The sequence below is a fragment of the Mugil cephalus genome, chromosome 8, assembly GCF_022458985.1.
Source record: "Mugil cephalus isolate CIBA_MC_2020 chromosome 8, CIBA_Mcephalus_1.1, whole genome shotgun sequence".
NCBI lineage: Eukaryota > Metazoa > Chordata > Actinopteri > Mugiliformes > Mugilidae > Mugil > Mugil cephalus.
The window spans coordinates 25,859,072-25,877,936 of NC_061777.1; the positions used below are offsets into that span (position 1 = coordinate 25,859,072).

Consider the following 18,865-nt stretch of genomic DNA (forward strand, 5'->3'; position numbering starts at 1 on the left):
CATACGCTAATGAACTGATGTTAGTCCAACCAAACTAACTTTAGCCTGAAGTTAGAAGCCAGGACTAATGTGGAATTTTTTTAAGCTTACTATGACATTTATCACAAGCCATTTGTCCAGTAACGTCCTATGAGAACAATGAATTAGTAAACTCAATTGTGTGTCTGTGTGTGTGACTAGTGACCGACTGACTGGCTGCAGATGTGTTGTGCAGAATGTGAGCTGCATGTAGGTGGGCGTGACCAAGCAAAGATAGGGTGCAGCAGCATTGTGCTTTTGACAGATGCACAATAGGCTGAAATGTCATGCATTCTGAACGTCTGACAGACCACCCACTAACATTTACGTCCAGTAAGCCAAATATGTTTCATCACTAATCCTAGTGACTCCTCGTTAATCCAACATAATACTAGCAAGGAACTATGGGTTTCGGCATCTCCTGCTTTCTGTGTAGTAAATGTGCTGCACTGTCTGTTTCTGTGTGCCTCTGGATCAGGGACTTTCTTACCAACATACCTCAGGTGGTGAGAACTGGGGACTGTACATTATCCACACTAGTCCTGAACAGGAACACAGTGGGGCTATATGCTCAGACCAGTTCTCTCCACACCATGACTGTTCTGTTCTGCTATCCATCCCACAAACATGATAGTGAAGTTTGCTGATAACATCACCATGGTGGGCCTCATCTGTGAGATCCAGCACCTAACAGAGTGGTGCTCAGACAGCGACCTTGTATTGAATAGCACTAGGGGAGGTCATTGTGTACTACGGGAGGTCCATGAAGGCAGAGCACGCTCCTCTCCTCATACAAATGGAGGCAGTCAAGCGCGTCAGTGACATCAAATTACTGGGCATCCGCATCAAATCTGACCTGACCTGATCTGTGAACACTGCACACCTGTTGAAGAAGGTCCATCTTCTTCCTCAAGAAGCTGAAGAGGACAGGACTCTCCTGTTGATTACTTGCAAACTTCTACAGGGCCATAATAGAAGTCTCTCACTGTAACAGAGTGGTCTGGGAGCTGCACGGCACAGACTTAGCTCAGGTGTTAAGAACTGCATTCTTGATTCTTGAGAAATTCCACTTTCAAATTCTGTGTCATGTTGGCAGTTATAATAGTTAAATTAGTAAAGCAGTACTTGTAATACAAGTAGAAGTCGTTATTGCCTGGCACAGTGGGACCAGAAGAAATGGCATTTCATATCGCTGTACGTTTTTTTTTTAGCAATGTTTTAGTGTCACCACAATCTTGAATGTTTTACAAATGTAAAAAAAATACAAATGTAAACTCTTTGCATGAGACACAAAGCAGTCTTCGCAAAAACTGTGTCTTGTACATAAAGCCTATTTGCATCCGAAACCAGTATTTGTGTTTTACAGCCACTCCACAGAAAGGCGTCACCCGGAAGTAGTCACGCTGGGCGGCATGACCGTAACAACAAGATGGCGTACCATGGGGAGTTTCGGGTAGGCGCAAAGGAAATACTGTTTGTGTCTTACCTTTGTCGACATTATGACATGTAGCAATTGCGTGCAGCGTATGCGATCGGGTGATAAATGTTGCCATGGCCTGACAGGCTCAGAGGACACTGCTAGACAGGGATGTCCATTATCACTCAGGTCGTTAACGGTTCAGTAGTTAGCCTCAATGCTAACAGTGGTCTCTTTTAGCTCCTAGCAACTAGCTAAAAGCATAGCGCTGTGTTGTTGTTGTTGTTTATAATTCCGTCTAACGTCGCTCCAGTGTTATTATCTAAATTATTATATCTGGCAACACCACAAAAGTATAATTAATCATTTCCTTTGTTAGAAGTCAGTGGTAAGCAACACACGACTTACACTGTTGGCAAAAAGTTAACAAACGGTTCTCACATTATTTTCCGAGTGGTGCATTTTAATATAAACAAACATAACCTGCACACGTCCGAGTAGGATTTTTGCTGTTACATGGGTATTTTACTGTTAAGAGAACCGCCTGTGTAGTTTTGCGTTCTGTAGCTTATGCAGGTAAACACCGGCATCATCTGGTCAGCTGAGAAGCTGATGGTGCTGATGTTTCTGATGGATCTCTACCCTCAGCTCAGAGCTACAAACAGCTATGTTCTATATACGTTACGTGTGTGCGTCTTAACCTGGGTGGATTATGTATGTAATAAAACTACCCGTGACGTCTGTCTCTTTCTGACTACAAATGCGTTTCATTATTATTATTATTATTATTACTATTATTATTATTATCTCCACTGTGACATTATTTTAGAGACTAGCGCGAAGTTTCAATTGGCAAAGTAACTTTATAATTAAAGATGTTGGTGATTATTGAGGAACTACAAATTCAACTTCATGTGGCCCCAACAGTACTGCATATGTGACCCTGTTGAGTAGGGGGGGTTTGTTGTGATTCCTTGTGTACCAAAGGAATCGAGTTGAATGTGTCCTGGAACACCTGAAAATGTGAGACCGGATTATTTAAATGTGACTTCACACTGTAATGATACATTACCTATTGCTGTTTACAAACCAGGGTCCGTACTACACTCCAGAGTTGTTTTGTTTCCATCACCCCTAGAAATCCGTAAAACCTAAATATTGCAATAAAAACCTGGTGATGGAAACACTTACGTTTCGAAAAACCCTTTCAAATATCGCTAAAACACTTTTACGCTCTCATGAGGAGTTATAACTCATTCCCAGAACACATTTCAGTGGAAACATGTACAAAGCACACTTGTTCTTTATAAAAGTTTCAGAAGTATCGCTTTTATTTTGCAAAAAACTGTAATGCAAACGCAGCTCGTGATGCAGATTAGCACACTTGCTTATATGGTGTGATTTATTTAACAACCCATGAAAGCTACAGCCTACTACAGGGTTCATGAGACTTTTCATACTTGTGCCACCAATTCCAGACGCAATATTTGAAACTGACTGCCTTCTCGTCTAAGATACTTTCCACCCAGCTGAGGTCTTGTCTTTGCTTTAGCAGCTAAAGCGACCAAAGCGTCATAGCATTATGATCATTGCTTTGCTTTTAGTGCCGGAATCTCATGTATTTAAGCTGTGATGGTGTTCACTGATCAAGCATAACATTATGACCACCGTCCTAATATTCTGTAGGTCTCCCTTGTGCCTTCAAAACAGTTGTGACTTATCAGAGAATTTACACAGGCCTTGTGAGGGCGTCCTGTGGAGTTGTTAGTGTGGGCCTTTTGGTCCTATATATTGAGAGTCTGTGTGTGTGCCTGTGTCAGGCTGCATACTGGTACAATCAAGGAGTGTCACTGCTGTGGGGTGGAGGTGCTTGGTCTTATCTATGTATGTGGCACATGTCCATCTAACGTCCACATGAATGCAGTTTCCCAAAAGAATGTTGAATTGTCACACGATGGTCAATGTTTTTTACTTCTCCTTAAAGTTTTATGGCTGATGGGTTTGTAGCACATAGAAGGAAAGACAAACATTTAAGATGAAATTGCAGTTGTTTATGATTTGTTTCTCTCCGGTGATTCATGGGTAATCATATTGAACACAGACATCTTTGTTAACAGGAGCCAGTCCTGTAACATTGACTTCAGCGCGTTGACTGGTGAATCAGCCGTGTGGCACCACGCCGGAACCAGCATGAACCTCCAACAGCCAGCCCCTCTGATCCCCCCCGTCCACCCAGATGTGCAGATGAAGCCACTGCCCTTCTATGATGTGCTCGACATTCTAATCAAGCCTTCAAGTCTAGGTCTGTCATGTTTCCTCTCTATATTGGTTTACTAGTTTATATACTGCTGAAAATATGACATGTGGCGTTAATTATTTTAAGGTTGTCTGTATAATCCAAAAGGCGCTGAATAAACACAATAGTTTCAGTTATCTAGCCTAGTCCAAGCACTAAAACGAGGTTGTCAAAATAATAAAAACATGTGTCTGCACTATACAAATCAATAGTATTGCAAACCAAAATACAGCTGATTCCCCAACTGACTTAGTTGTAAAAATTCTGAATACCAGATCCTTCACAAAGCTAGGACTTAGGTTGGCTGAAGAAGAGGAAGAACAAATACAACAAAAGTATCACAAGAAACACAAGGAAGGTGGGTTTTACAACCTTAACCAAACATTAGTGTAGCAAACACTAGTGTAACTAATGAACTGGCAAGTGAGTACATGTTCAATTTTTTTTGTAGATCCCTTAAATCCTAAACACTGATCCTTTAAGGAAGGACTAAAGTTATTTTATGTTTTTTTTTCTTGTGTATTGTGCTGTTCTGATAATATTCCCATATGAGCCCATGAGCCTAAATTCTACTTACCATTAACATGCACATCTAATTCAAAGAGGAACGCTTGATAACCGCCATTATTTGCATTTCAGGGGCGAGTACTGCACAAAGATACCACCAAGAAAAATATTTTATCTTTGCCTTGACACCACAGCAAGTTCGAGAAGTATGCATATCGCGGTAGGTCTGTTATTAAGTCATTTACTTAACATTCACTGAGAAGAACACGCCATTAAACATACATTTGAACCTTGTGTGTTTACAGGGACTTTCTACCAGGTGGCAGAAGAGACTATATGGTGCAAATTCAGCTGAGGTATGCACTTTCTGGAGTTTCTGGATCAAACTAACTTTCAGTGATGATGATGTTGAGATCAGGGTTATGTGTAACTAATCATTTGTTGCATAACTCCTTGTTCCTCTTGTGGCTCATCATAGTTTGGTGGGTAGGACTGGTGGGTAGTTGGGGTTTAAATAGGAACATCTGTAGGCAACATTCATGGAGGAAGGAAAACAGGATCACAACTAGGGCTGCAATAAATAATTATTTTTACAATCAATTCATCATTTGATTATTTACTTAATGATTTGACTATTTTCTGTGTAGTCCTTTAATCATTTGGTTAACTACAAAAATGTATCAGAGCTTTTCCTAATAGATTTTGTTGAAACACCGTATAAACATGATGTCTAAGATTTATATTCAGGATACCAAATGTTTCTTCATGTTGTCAGGTTCTGCTTATCAGAAACAAGTTGCCCTCAAGAGGATAATTACCCGAACAGTCTTTGTATAAAAGTCAACGGGAAACTTTTTCCTTTGCCAGTAAGTGCTCGTTTTATTGCAGAACTGTCAAATACAAAATTAGTTTCTATTCTCCATTGAAGACCTTTACTAAGAACGTTGTTCTTCTAGGGTTATGCACCACCACCAAAAAACGGTGTGGAACAGAAGAGACCAGGAAGACCACTCAACATTACCTCCCTCGTCAGACTCTCATCTGCAGTACCCAATCAGATTTCAGTGACGTGGGCACCGGAAATTGGAAAAGTGAGGAAAAAATGTGGAACACTTTTGAGCTTTTCTTCCTCTCTTTTGTATGTTAGAGATGTGGAGATTGTTTGTTAAACTTAGCTTACTGTGTTTTTTTCGTTTTGTTTTGTTTTCAGACGTATTCCATGTCTGTGTACCTGGTGAGGCAGCTGACGTCACCGTTGCTCCTGCAGAGGCTCAGGATGAAGGGCATCAGAAACCCAGACCACTCCAGAGCACTAAGTAACTTTATGTTAAAGCACTGTGACAACATTTCAAGGTTTCACTCCAGAGATTACGCAGCAGCAGATTGATGTAATGACACTTGACTAGATCTTGTCAAATCCAACATTTTTAAGAAATAAATGATTCCATGATTCAACTAGTAAAGAAATCAAAGCAAACTTTTTATAGACAGTTATACAATTATAGAAGGCTGGTATCTCACATGCAGGTACGTAACATCAGTGACATCAGAGTCACATTGACTGTTGGTCTTTGTTTTAAAGGTAGTGGTCATTGGGTGGCTACTGATGTAATCTAATAACTGGGTTAATGGAGGAGTAGTTTCTTTTCATAATTGTTTATAACTTGTGAAATTTCCAGTTTAGGATTAATAAAATGTCTGTCTGTCTGTCTAGCTATATATCTATATAGTCTATCTAACTCTATGTAACTCTATGTAACTCATCCCTTGTCCCTGTGTTTCAGTTAAAGAGAAGCTCACAGCAGATCCAGACAGTGAGATTGCTACGACCAGCCTTCGCGTGTCACTGATGTGCCCGGTAAATGAAAAGTCTCATGTGATAATAAACGAACACACTTTTTAAGATTTATTTTTGGACTTTCTAAGCCTTTATTTGATAAATAAAGAGAAACAGGAAGTAGGAGGGACAGCAGAGAAATGACGTGGCCTGACTGATCACGACTCTCACCAGCGATCCTGTTCTCCAGTTGTTGTGAATTTGCTCACTTACAGAGCAACTTAGCAACACTGCTATTGGGTTTGCCCTACAAAACAGACTTTGACATCAACTGCACAGAAATTAATGACCACTGACCATAGTCTGGATCTTCTAAATGATGTTGAATCTGTTAAATCATGGCAGTAGCTACAAGTTATTCAAGTTGCACATATACCGGTATTATATTGTCCTCATGCAACTGTTAATGATCAGCTAACTTTTTCCTTCCACCCTGTAGCACCCAGCACTGTTTTATGAATTTGTAATTGACCAGTTTCCTCATTGGTTTATTTTGGTTGACATCGGATGTGATTTGTCCTTCAGCTCGGTAAGATGAGGCTGACGGTTCCGTGCAGGGCGGTGACGTGCTCCCATCTGCAGTGCTTTGACGCCGCCCTCTACCTGCAAATGAACGAGAAGAAACCAACATGGATTTGTCCTGTGTGTGACAAGAAGGCTGCGTATGAGAGCCTTATCATCGACGGGTGAGTCGGATCAGTTTACGGAAACATGGCCTAAGAGTTACTGCTTCTTCAAGAGTTCATTCAAATTGAACTTGATTGCAAAGATAGTGTAAAGTCACATTCTCATTCATTTCTATGCGGTGTGGTTTCCCAACATTTCAGTAATTCTGTGTGTGCTTTTAGTGGCACTACATTCATTTGCCATGCCATGATTTGGCATCTCTGTTGTAGAAATATCAGAGCTCTACACAGCCCTAATAATCACATATTACAGTGAGACCTAGGCACTGTTGAGACCTTAGATAAACATCATACCGACAGTCCAATAGTAAGTGGTCATCTTAGAGCACATGTGTGAACGCACCAGCGTGTTTAAGAGATCTGATCTTTGAACACATGTGGAGGTGGTCTGGACGAGCCACAGCTGCTCCCTGCTGTCTGCACTGGTGTGTGAATGTGTGTGGGTGCTTGTGTGCGTAAATGTGTCTGTTGTAAAGTGCTTTGAGCACCTATGGGTAGAAGAGAGACTCATATGTTATTCCCCCAAGTCATGACACACACACACACACACAACAACAAGCTTTTCGTGTAGGTAGAGATCCATCAGAGGCAGCGGCTGTTACAGTGTTCTACTGTGCCGAAAACGATGTTGGCACATAGCGCTGTCTGCAACAGAGGTTGACCATGCATGTGTCTGGCCCAACAAGTTTATACAAGTTGGACACGCTCCAAAAAACAAGGCCTTTGAACACAATTCGTGAAACTCCACCAAGCATTCCGCTAAAAAGGTTAAAGCAGGTCATGTACTGTACCGAGTGAGTGTTTTTGTAGGCCCAGAAACTCCAACATAGTCTGACATTTGTTCTCTAATTGGATAAATACATTACAGTGTCACATATTTCCAGTTAAACATTCCTGTAATAACAGATGAGATCTATATTTTAAAATGTCCCTCCCTTACTTTTATCAAATCTTGTACACTGTCTAAGTAAGTGTCCTAGATTTCAAAATGTCTACATAGACCAATTGTCTGGACTTCAGTAGTGCTTTTCTCCTTGGTGTTACTGTCCTATCTTCAGGAGCAACTTTTCCAAACAGATGCCCTGGAATAGGATCACCCGCCCAAATTACTTTATTTTACATATAATATACAGTCAGGTGGCATTTGTTTGATGATCTGAAACATTTACGTGTGCAAAAAAAAGAGAAGAAATCAGGAAGGGAAGGAACAACACTTTTTCACGCTACTGTATAATAAATATGTTTGAAATGTGTTATTGCAGTTTAATCAGTTTGTATTGTTATGAGATTTTAACGCCTTTAACTGCCAGGGTGGTAAGAAATTTGGTATAGGCATCTTGATCAGACATATCCATCCACAAAGTCAGTCTGCTTGTGTGACCAATTTTTGAATTAGTTGCTTTTTTTTTAAGTTCTCCACTCTTTGTTCAGTTTATTCTTGGAGATCCTGAATGACTGTTCGGATGTGGATGAGATCAAGTTCCAGGAGGATGGAACCTGGTGCCCCATGAGACCAAAGAAAGAGGCTGTCAAGGTCTCGTCTCAATCGGTTCCAAAAATTGAGAGTAAGTGCATCATCTTGATAAGGTTTTAATCAATCTAGTAAGTAGACTCATGCGTTTGTGTTTTCTGAGGTACATTTAGTAGAAACTTGTCTGAGGGCCACAAGCAAGGCGATAGTGAAACTCATTGTTGGTTTTGATCTTTCTGTTTATCTTTTAGGCTCACCTCCGTTGCGCCAGCAGTCTGTGGTCCCCCATCCTATTGAGCCTGGCTCCACTAAAAAGGCTGATGTGATTGATTTGACTCTGGAGAGCTCCTCCTCTGATGAAGATGAAGAGGACACAGACCCTCCACTGAAGAAACGTTGTGTTTACATTTCCAAGAATGAGGAGATGCATGCAAAAGGGTAGGCATGGTTTACAAGCTTGACCAACAGAGAGAGAGACATTTCGGTTTGTATTTGCAAACACAGTTTTGTGTTATTTCAGGAATTGACAAAATAGTTTCTCCATAAAACAAAGTTGAAACATACAATTTAAAATCTTGGTTTGCATTATCACCAGATACTAGTTGGATCAGACTGGGTATCAGGACCATGTAGGTGCACAGGTGCACGTTTCAACAAAACAGAAAATAAATACCTCAATACACAGTTGGAAAGTCCTCCAACATGTCGGAGCCGTTTTGTTGGAAACAAATTCATTGTCACAGCTCTCAGATGACATCGGCCAGTCAGATCTTTGTTGGAGTCAGTCTTGGCTTCCAGGCTAACATTTCACAAGCGGACAGCAATTTTAGTTTTAGAGTTTTCAGTGTTTCCTCAGTCTTGGAGCAATTTGCTCTAGAAATGTGTGTGTTTCATCCCTGCTCTATCCTCTCAGGGTGTTGAGCTACCAGCCCACAGTGCGTGTGCCAAACGTCCAGGCCCTGGACGCGTCATATCTGACCTCTACACTGGCTGACTATGCAGTGCCCTTCCATCCTTCCACACTGGCCACCATCCCAACAGACATGCAGAGTGAGTCATCCACATAGAACTGCCTCTTCAAGCATTATCAAGGAGTTGGCACTCGTCATAATCGTTATTTTCTTCTGTCTGTTGTGTCTCGCTAGGTTTGGACTTGTTTACCTTAATTCAAGCAGATCCTCAGGTATGTTTGTGGCGCCCTCCCAGCAGTTAAAAGCTCAGTGTGCATGATTTCTATATCAACTTATCAACCTAAACCTGGAATCGTAACGGCAAAACAGAGTGGCTGCATGACTGGGATTATGCTTTGTGCAATGCTTTGTAGAAACACTGAAATTCCTGAACTTTAAATGAGTGAATATAAAAACAAAAGAATACTAGTCGAATTTATGGACACATGTTGGTCCTGCGCCAACTGTATTAGAGCTGAGTTTAAAAAATCGATTGTCTGATTCAAATTGACTAGGACACTCAATTCAAAAAATCCACTAACGAATTGTAAAACCTGATTTGTTTTTAAATACATGCTTGTGTCCTAGATCTGAATGAAAGTTGTCGAAGAATATCTCTAATAGACATATAATCGAATTGAATCAAATAGGAAAATCAGTATAGATACCCAGACCTGAACAGTATACATGTCCAGTAAAGCTTATAGTGTTTGTTCATACTACGAGTGACAAAAGCTGTAACTCTTTGTGACTTTACTGGTGACGTTGTGTGTAGACGGAGGCATGAGTATTCTAAAAATGTCTCCATGTCAGTGTGTTGTAGAAGCTGTTGCTGAGTCTAGAGAATTGCCACGGTTGTAGCAGGTCACTCTCTAGAGGCTCCTGGCCTTCCACAGGAGAACTGTGTTCATCATCCTGACCTGAACTTGCTTTTCCTGCTCAGCATTACAGGCCTCAGATGTTCCTGGACAACCTGACGAGCAGCATGCAGAGCGCGGCGTCGGCCAGCACCAGCTCCACCCTGGTCTCCTCCAGCAGCCACTATGACACCAGCAGCCACGGCGCCAGCTCCGTCCACGAGACCCGGGTCATCACGGGGGGAGGCGGCGGAGGCTCCAGAGGAGGGGCCGACAGCAGCATATCAGATATCATTTCACTAGACTGAGCCACGGCTCTCTGGACCGCCTCAGGCCTGTTTTTGTGGCCGTTTTTAGCCTGTTGATATGTGTACTTTGAATTTTTCATTTTTACAGAAAAGCGCCCAAATTGGTATACATGAGCACTTTGATGACCTGAACATTTTCACTATCCAGGCCAGGCATGTATTTTTTTGGATTTGTAAGATGCAGCTTAGTTTGTCTTTCTGCTCACCTACTTTGGTAGGATGATAAATGGCTTACTGACCCAGGACAAGACAACCTGAAGATGTACAACTGTTTCTCAAAGGAGTCAGTGGCGTTCCATTTTTCTTGGGCTTTCCTCAGTTCAACATCTGTGAAATAGTCGTGGTTGGTGTTACACCTGTAATGTCAAAACATCATGAATACAAAAGGGAAGGTTTTGGCTTTGCTTTACTCCAGCTCTGTGGTAGCGCAACAATAACACTCCATTTGGCATTTATTAGTGGCTGATACAGCTGATATAGGAAAAAAGAAATACCTCTAATGCAATTGGATGGTCCTACAACAAATCACAGATCTTAACAGAGTTTAGATTATGTGTGTGACTACATTTGTGTTCGTCACCACATAAATCCCACCCAAATGATTTGATTGGCCTGGTAGGTCTTTCCAGGAGTGTAATCATTTCCCAACAGAGGGACTACTGACCAACTTTCCACCGCACAACACTTGAGTGGAGGTTGGTCTGTGGTGGGCTGGGAGAAATCATATGAATGGAATCAGAGAAATTGCCAACCCCTTCACATCACTGAAAATTGTTGGTTTCATAAGAAAATTATTGCTCTCTGAATTTCTTGTGTTTTTGTAACTGATCCTAAACGTGAACATCTATTTTTACCTCCATGAGACAAAACGCCTTTTAAACTGTGGAAATATTTAGCGCATCAGGCTCTTCTTTTATACCAATTTGTTTGCTTGCACATACATGTAAATCTCTCTTTGTCGACCTGAACTGCGTGCCTCATTAGAGTGAAACATGGTCAGAATGAACAGACAACTCCAACAATTTACACTTGATCCTTGCAGACAAAGGAGTGGTTGGACGCAGGAGGCACCGCTGTGGAAAAAGACTGATGAACTGAGGTTTTCACAGTGGAGGTGTCCAACGCTCTCACACAACCTGGACAAAGTGGTTTCTGGCAGTTTTTTGTTTATTTTATTTTATTATTATTTTTTTCCCTGTGTCTCTTTTGTATCTGCCTGTTTGACCTGTCATTTTCACTACCGGTAACATAGAGGCTCAGTAACCAGTGTTTCCCTCAGTTCTGCAGCGACACCGTTGAGTCACTGCTCTGATGGCTTTGTTCCATGGCAGCTTTCTATCTCATTCCATTGTAAAATGTTCATTTGTTCCACTGTCATGTAGTCCGAGCAATAATAATTGAACTGATGTTGGGTTAAATGCTATTGTAATTGTAGATTTCAGCTAGTCCGTACCATTCTGCCACTCTGCTGTTCCGGATAGGGATTTACTTTTCTACGTTTCTGAACAGCTTATCGTCTGCCAAGAGATGTCTCTTCATCCTCCTCCCCATGTCCCCCACCCCTTATCCCTTAAGCTCAGTATGCCCACCCCTCAGCCCCTACTCAAAGTGGCAAATACCCTACCGCTAAGTGAGGTTCATCATTTTATATCCTCACAAACAGGACGTTTGTGGTTCGATAGGACATCACATGCTGTCCCAGGCAAACTGTCTCCCCCATTCCCACTAGTGTTTATTTGAAGCTTGGGTTAACCACATCCTGACTTCAGCTCTGTGCTCACACTCTGGCCCAAGACGGATATTCACCTTTTTATCGCTCTTACAAAATTCAGCCAGAATGGAAGAGAACCGTTTCTTCTCTGACAAGTACGAGGTCCTTCAATATATTTTGATATGCTGTAAATGAAAGCGTTTATTTGTATCAGAGGTGTAAAGTTTCATGCTGCAACAAGTCTCATGTTCTTCTCTTCATTTCTTTTCCGCTTGGTTTTATTTTTCTGAGCTGTGACTTTCTGACATCAACGTCAAGAGGGATTAACAGAGCAGCTACTGTATCGAAATTCTTGTGGAAGCTCAACCTCAGGGACCTGCGCTCAGGTTTTCTGGGCTTGACAGTCTGAGGGAATTAAAATAAAGACAGAAGCAAACAGACTAACACGTAACAGTTTTCGCTCTGTGTATCTTTTTTTTTTTTTTTACTCAAACACTATGCTGATGAAGTTGGCTTTTATGTGTTAGTAGTGCAAGCTGTGATAAGAGGTCTGAGAGTTCACTCAACACCTAATTTCATTTGAATATTTCATATTAACAGAATGGTAGAAAAACTTAAGTAATCTTTGTGAACCAGCCCTTGTTAAGTATAATTAGCATAATTTGTTTCAAAATGGTGCAACACCACCAAAACATTTTTACTGCTACTCACACACAACAGAAACACATCAGTGAAGAGTGTTTGCTTTAAGCCCTCATTTTGTGAAACCAATGATTAGATTTCTAACACTGTCTCGATTCATCTGCAGGCAGATGGTGGTCATGTGGATCTATAGGATTCTGTTTTTCCTCTTTCTTTCCACTTTCTTTGTACTTTTAGGACTTTATGGATCCTATGTGGGTTTTGTTTCACCTTTTAAACTATGTTTAAAGTTCTCCCTTTGGCTTGTCTCAGATTCTGGGTTTCCGGTATCTGTAAACTTTTATCGTGGTACCATGTGTGGGTGTTTTTTTATTATTAAAAGGTTTCTTTTTCTATTCCGCTCAGATTTGTTGAGTCTTGGAGATTTTGTATTTGTTGAAGGTTGCTCCTAGGAAATAAGGATCACTTCCTCATGCCCATGTCCCCATGCTCTTCAGCCTCCTACCTGACACAGCCATAACCCAGTTCCCAATTCTCTTTTCAGCCACTATCTCAGTCTTCGCCCTGACCACTAACGTCAAGGAGCCAGTAGGAGCCCGACTAGACAACCTCCACATTCATTTTCTCCCTTCACTCCCATCATTCATCCCTCCTCTGCAGGGACGGCTGGTGTAAATGGGCTAATAGGGCTAAGCCCTCCCAAGCTAACACAAAAAGAGGAGAATTATTATTATAATTTTTTAAATAACTTATAATAGACTGTTTTAAGTTTTGGTGAAACCAATGGTAGCAACAGCACCAAAAAGTCAAAAGAAAAACATAGAATCTGATTCATTACAGCCCCTTGACCCCTCGGTCTGTTTCCATTCATTTATTCTTGAAAATAATTGACAAGTGTCATGTCACGCTCCCGTTATTCACTGATCATTTTGGTTAAATCCAGTCAGCCCTCGGCCACTGGTCATTTGTCAAAAGTGCTGCTGGTGTCAGAGTGGGAGGAGGGAGAAGAAGTTAAGCTGTGGTGGCGTCAGCATGAACAAGGTGGATTACTTGATTTGTAATCCATTTGTCTTAAGAGGAAAAGTTGGACCAGCCATCACAGCATTATTAGACTGCAAATACTGCACCAGTGCATCAGCTAATGGCATGGAGCTTCAAAATAGATAAAGAAATTAAAAATATATAATTGTTATTGTAGAGGGGAAATAATTGTGTTTGACCCATACATTTAAATATATGTATGTATTTTTTAAAATAAAATAAACATTTTCTTTTTAATTTCACAGGTAATAGAGTTATATGCTTATAGAGTATTACTGCATATATTGTTTTAAATATTTATTATATTATTTATTATCTTTTATTTTGTTGAATCCAAGGTATGGAGTTTTATTTAACTTGTTGACACAAAGAGAAATACAAACATTTTATTATTATTTTTTTTTATTATTCTTTTTGTAATAGGTTGCAGATGAATTGATCCCTGGCCCTCTAGGTGCTCGGTGATACTGGTGTCCATCGAGATGACAATATGAGCTCAAATCCTGGCGTCGTCCTGCTCCACTGGTCTCCGTCTAGCGCATTCCAGCAGAGGAGAAGTTAAACCCACAAACAGGCAGGGACAGGAATCGCCCCACATTCAGGTAACCCCCTCTTCCACTGCTCTCTGACCGGCAGCAATCAGTGGAGAGGAAGGGGAGGGGAAGTGGGGAACCTCCTGTTTGAGCTCTGTGGTGGATTTGTCTAGGAAGATAAGATAAGATTTAATTATTCCTGTGGGGTAATTGGGTGTTGCAGTGCAAAACAATAAGGTAAAACAATAGAAACGATAGACATTTTATTTCTGCAAGTATCGGTCTAACAGTAAATACATACAAAAAATATTTACCACTGATGATGTAGATGTTGAGCTTTCAGACACCAGTACCGTGGGGGCCGACTGTAGTCTTGGAGAAAGCTCTGCCTATTGCTGCGAAGAACTTTCTGATGGTACCAGGTTCCTCTGATTGTCCCTTCAGCTGCTTTTTAAAAGAAGACACAATGATGTCTTCAGTTGGTGGATATCCTGAGACCATACGAATCCACAGAGAGGATTTGGAGCAGTGCAACGTTTTGCAGGTGTTTGTGTTTTCATACTATGATATTATAATCTACTATCTCAGGTTCAAACTGCACAATCTTGTCATTCAATAAATATAAGAAGTTGAAAAATGATCTTTGATGTACTGTGTGTATTGTGGGTGATGTTTCTTTTCCTAGTGTGGTAACTATTTTATAAGTATTATGCATTTGTTAGCCCTGCCAATTAACTTCACCACCAGCCACCCTGCTCCTCTGCTTGTCCGTCCATTAGATCTTTTATTCATCAATGTTGTGTCGTGCTCCACTGTAGAGCCACTGATCAAAGTAGTATCAAAGTTGTGGTGGCACCAGGTGACCATATTTGCATACAACTCTGGTATTTGCATTCATGAGAAGTAGGTTAAACTAAACTATTTCCTACTTCTTCTTCTTCTTCTTCTTCTTCTTCTCTTCCACAGGAGGGCAGTGCTAGCTCAGTCACACCATCCTCAGCCTTAGACGCATTCTATTCATCAGTGAAGATTCAAAACCCCCTTTTAACAGGAACAAACCTTGAGCAGCCCGTTTGAGGCGACTCATCCTAGAGGGATATGAACCATTGATTTATTTACAGTACGAACACGGTTAATAGAAACAACACAAATTATATTAGTAGTTAAATCAGCAAATTTAAAATGACACAAGGTTGACGTGGAGGGTTTTCTTGAATATTTTTCATTCAAGTAGCTTTTTAGTTCTGAAAGACCTTAAAGGACCTTTAATTGGCTTCTCCTCCTTTTTTTGTTTCTTTTTTTTTTGTTTTGAGAAGGAGAAAGGAGACCAAGCTTCTTTATTATCTGACGAAAAAAAAACAATAATGATCTGCTTTGATCTCTTTCCAGCGAGCCTCACTACCACAGAGTACGAAGGCATGAGCACAGTAGCATAAAAAAAATGATGCAACATGGAAACATACCTGACGATAAAGATGAAACAAAAACAATAATGATCTGCTTTGACCTTCCTCAAGTGAGCCCCTAAAATGTGGACATGACACTAATACATATATTCATATTAACCCATGAAGTGAGGCCCAATAAAACTCAAGAAGGCAATAGAATGAAGTAAACTGCTCACCTCTCCCACAGAGCACAGGCTAGAGGGAGAGTTTGGGTGGGACAAGGGCCTTCATAGAAACACAGGGTGGTAATCATGGTCAAGTATGTAAACAAAACACTTTTTTACATTAAAGAAACAGTACATCAATAGGGTGATCATATCTTTTTTTTCTTTTACTGTCCACATTGGATCAGAGCAGCAAATAGACTCAGATGTTAAATTAGTTTCAAGTCAGCTGCCTCACGTCCAGAGTATGATTTTCAATGTAATCAGCTGGAGCTGATAAATGGACTGAAAACTTCACATCCAAATCCATTCATGGCCTCTTAACCAGCGATTCTGACTGAATTACTGTTGAAATTAATGTCAAGACCCACGTTGACGTTATTTTTCCATCAGTAAACGGTCTTTCAGTGTGATCTTATTTGGCTTCAAAAAGGCTAGGCCCCACTTCGCCCACCACCCTCAAACACCTGACTCTGACCTCCATGGCTTCTCTTCAATTTGGAGCTTGAATGTGAGAGAAAACCTAACGCTATAACATCCCCCACAGTGACCACCTGTCAACTGGGGGAATTTTTTAATGTTTGTGACATGGTCAGGGGCCCACAAGGGCCAATTAATCATTGTACGTGGAACACGTCAGGCCAGATGACGACCGGAGGGCGGCTGCAGGACACCGGTGGAGGAGAGAAGGAGAAAGAAAGCAGAGGCCAGCTTGGGAAATCAGGTTTGATTGCCAGGCATGAACTCAGTGAAGGTTGAGTTGAAGTTATGTTCAATGCCTAGGTGTTTGTTTTCCTGTTGTCAAAAATACAAGGGGGGAAAAAATGAACAGAAATGTCCCATTTACAGATGTAATGACAGTCAGCAAGTATGAGGAGGGCTTAAACTGTTTAAAAAAATAAATGTGCAAAACACTTGAGTTGTGCAAATCACACGGCTTCACCAGAGTTTAACAGTCTTACAGCTTCTGGCCCTGCTCTTCATACTCTGCAGCCTCTTGCCTGAGGGGAGGGTGGCAGAGAGTGCGTGTGCTGGGTGGGTGGGGTCCTTCCTCATGCAGGTTGCCCTCTTCCTGCATCTGGAGGTGTAAATGTCTGTTGTTGTTGAGAGGTTGACTCCAACAGTCTTTTGTGCAGCTTTCACAAAGTGAAGGCAAGTGAATCTGCAACATCGGATTGACTCTAAGAGATGTAAATATCTAAAAAATTCCACTAGTATGGAATAAATTCATGTGCATTTTGAGCTCATTTAACTAAATTTGAAAAAAGAAAAAAAAAAAACATTGTGGCAGGCGCCATGAAATACACTATAGAAACAACATCTAACTGCAAATTTTCAACACAATTTTATACACAATTTTTTGATATACGGTGTATAAAGCATGAATTGATTACAAGTTGATTCAATAAAGTAAATGTACATATTGAAATATCAGTAACAACATGAATTATATCCTTCTCAAAATTAGCAAAGCTTTCCAAACAAATGTTTTTTAAAGTCAGTCAGTGAAGGGCCTTCTACTGACTGCAGAGCATGGATATTTCCACCAGGGGGCAGGATCCTTTTAATGACCTTATTTTTTCGCCAACAACAACAACAAAAAACTGTTTCAGTCCTTACTTGTGAAAATATGGACAGATTTACTAATGTTTGTCTCTCTAAATTTCTTCCCTGAACTGGTAAATATATATTATATAGATTATGATAGTCATTTAATGGTGTTAGTGAAAAGTGAGGACGACAAAAGACAGTAAGTGAACTTCTGCATCCTTAGGTTCACACATACATATCTGAAAAAAAATCCACTAATATGGAATGAATGATTTTTTTTTTTTTAATTTTTTTATTTTTCAAGATAACATTTTAATCCTTTAAACAGTCAATTTAATTAAGTTAGAATTACACTTAGTTGACATTGTGGCAGCCATAATGCAGACTACTTCATATGTGTACATACTATACTGTATGGAGTAATTATAAATGAATTCAGTAAAGTAAATATTCATATTGAAATATCGGTAACAACATAAATGATATCCTTCTCAAAGTTAGCAAAGATTTCCCTGCAGAGCAATAGAAAGTCAGTGAGTGAGGGGCCTGCCACCAGGGGGCAGATGACAAGTACCAAATAGTATTCAGCAGGTTTTCCAGGTAGGTATGGAGGTATTGATGATGTGGGTGGTGCAGAGGCCTCAGAGACTCATGGATCAGACATGATACACTTGGCGTTAGAGAGTACCTCAAATGATTGTGGCTAAGACGAGACTGGTCAGATTTAATTTGCACAAACACACATATTTTGGCCTGGACATCGCCACTAAAAAGTTCCACCTTAACCATCTGATCTCACTCACAACCTAAAGCAGCCTCTTGAAGAAACGGAGGATGAGCTAAATGCCCTTAATTTCAACAACAACAGAGAAGCCCTTCCGCAGTTTTCACAAAGAAGTGGGAGATGCTGCCTGCGTCCACTGGCAGACAGAGGCGAGATCCCAATTATTGGTGGAACGAAGCAGCAGCCGTTGCTCTCAGTGAGGCTTGTTAGGCGCGCCTGACGCTGGAAAAGTTCCTCCTCTGGGAGCTTCCCTCTCCCATCATCCGTCTGGGAGCCTTGTTAAGCTGTCAGCATCTGTCCTCGTGGCCTGCTATAAGTGAACAGTTATGGATAAAACCAGTCGGACAATAACATGCTCATCGCTTAAACCAGGTGGCTCGGTGCAACTGTTATTTCTGTTGTTTTTATTTCTAGCTTTTATACACACACACACACATTCACACATTTAACAACCAGGAGTCTTACATTAGTCTTAAATCCCATAAAGGAAAATTGCAAACTGTTAATTGTCAACTCCCACTGGTCTATTAGAGCTGAAGACTTGGATAAAATGTCTTTGAGAATGTCTACCAGTCCAGATGGTCTTATTTATTTCAGGTTATTTCTGTGGATGTACCATAACCTGCATGAGACAGAACCTTCAC

General features: G+C 40.7%; 1 protein-coding gene across 1 annotated transcript; it reads left to right on the plus strand.

Moving 5' to 3' along the window:
- Window positions 1–1,412: 1,412 nt before the first annotated feature.
- Window positions 1,413–13,106, plus strand: pias2 (protein inhibitor of activated STAT, 2). The gene is made up of 14 exons (XM_047592527.1): window positions 1,413–1,471; window positions 3,553–3,737; window positions 4,371–4,458; window positions 4,544–4,594; window positions 5,014–5,104; window positions 5,195–5,329; window positions 5,449–5,554; window positions 6,023–6,096; window positions 6,601–6,761; window positions 8,193–8,326; window positions 8,484–8,670; window positions 9,146–9,282; window positions 9,378–9,415; window positions 10,126–13,106. Exons 1-14 carry the CDS (start codon window positions 1,431–1,433, stop codon window positions 10,345–10,347), a joined length of 1,650 nt encoding a protein of 549 aa, XP_047448483.1. The 5' UTR covers window positions 1,413–1,430; the 3' UTR covers window positions 10,348–13,106.
- The last annotated feature ends 5,759 nt before the right edge of the window (window positions 13,107–18,865 follow it).

Excerpts from the sequence above, each read along its gene's own strand:
- pias2 (XM_047592527.1), top strand. The coding sequence starts at position 1,431 with ATGACCGTAACAACAAGATGGCGTACCATGGGGAGTTTCGG. Across the intron at positions 8,327-8,483 it reads ATCGGTTCCAAAAATTGAGA|GCTCACCTCCGTTGCGCCAG; the intron begins GTAAGTGCATCA and ends TTTATCTTTTAG. Across the intron at positions 9,283-9,377 it reads CATCCCAACAGACATGCAGA|GTTTGGACTTGTTTACCTTA; the intron begins GTGAGTCATCCA and ends GTGTCTCGCTAG.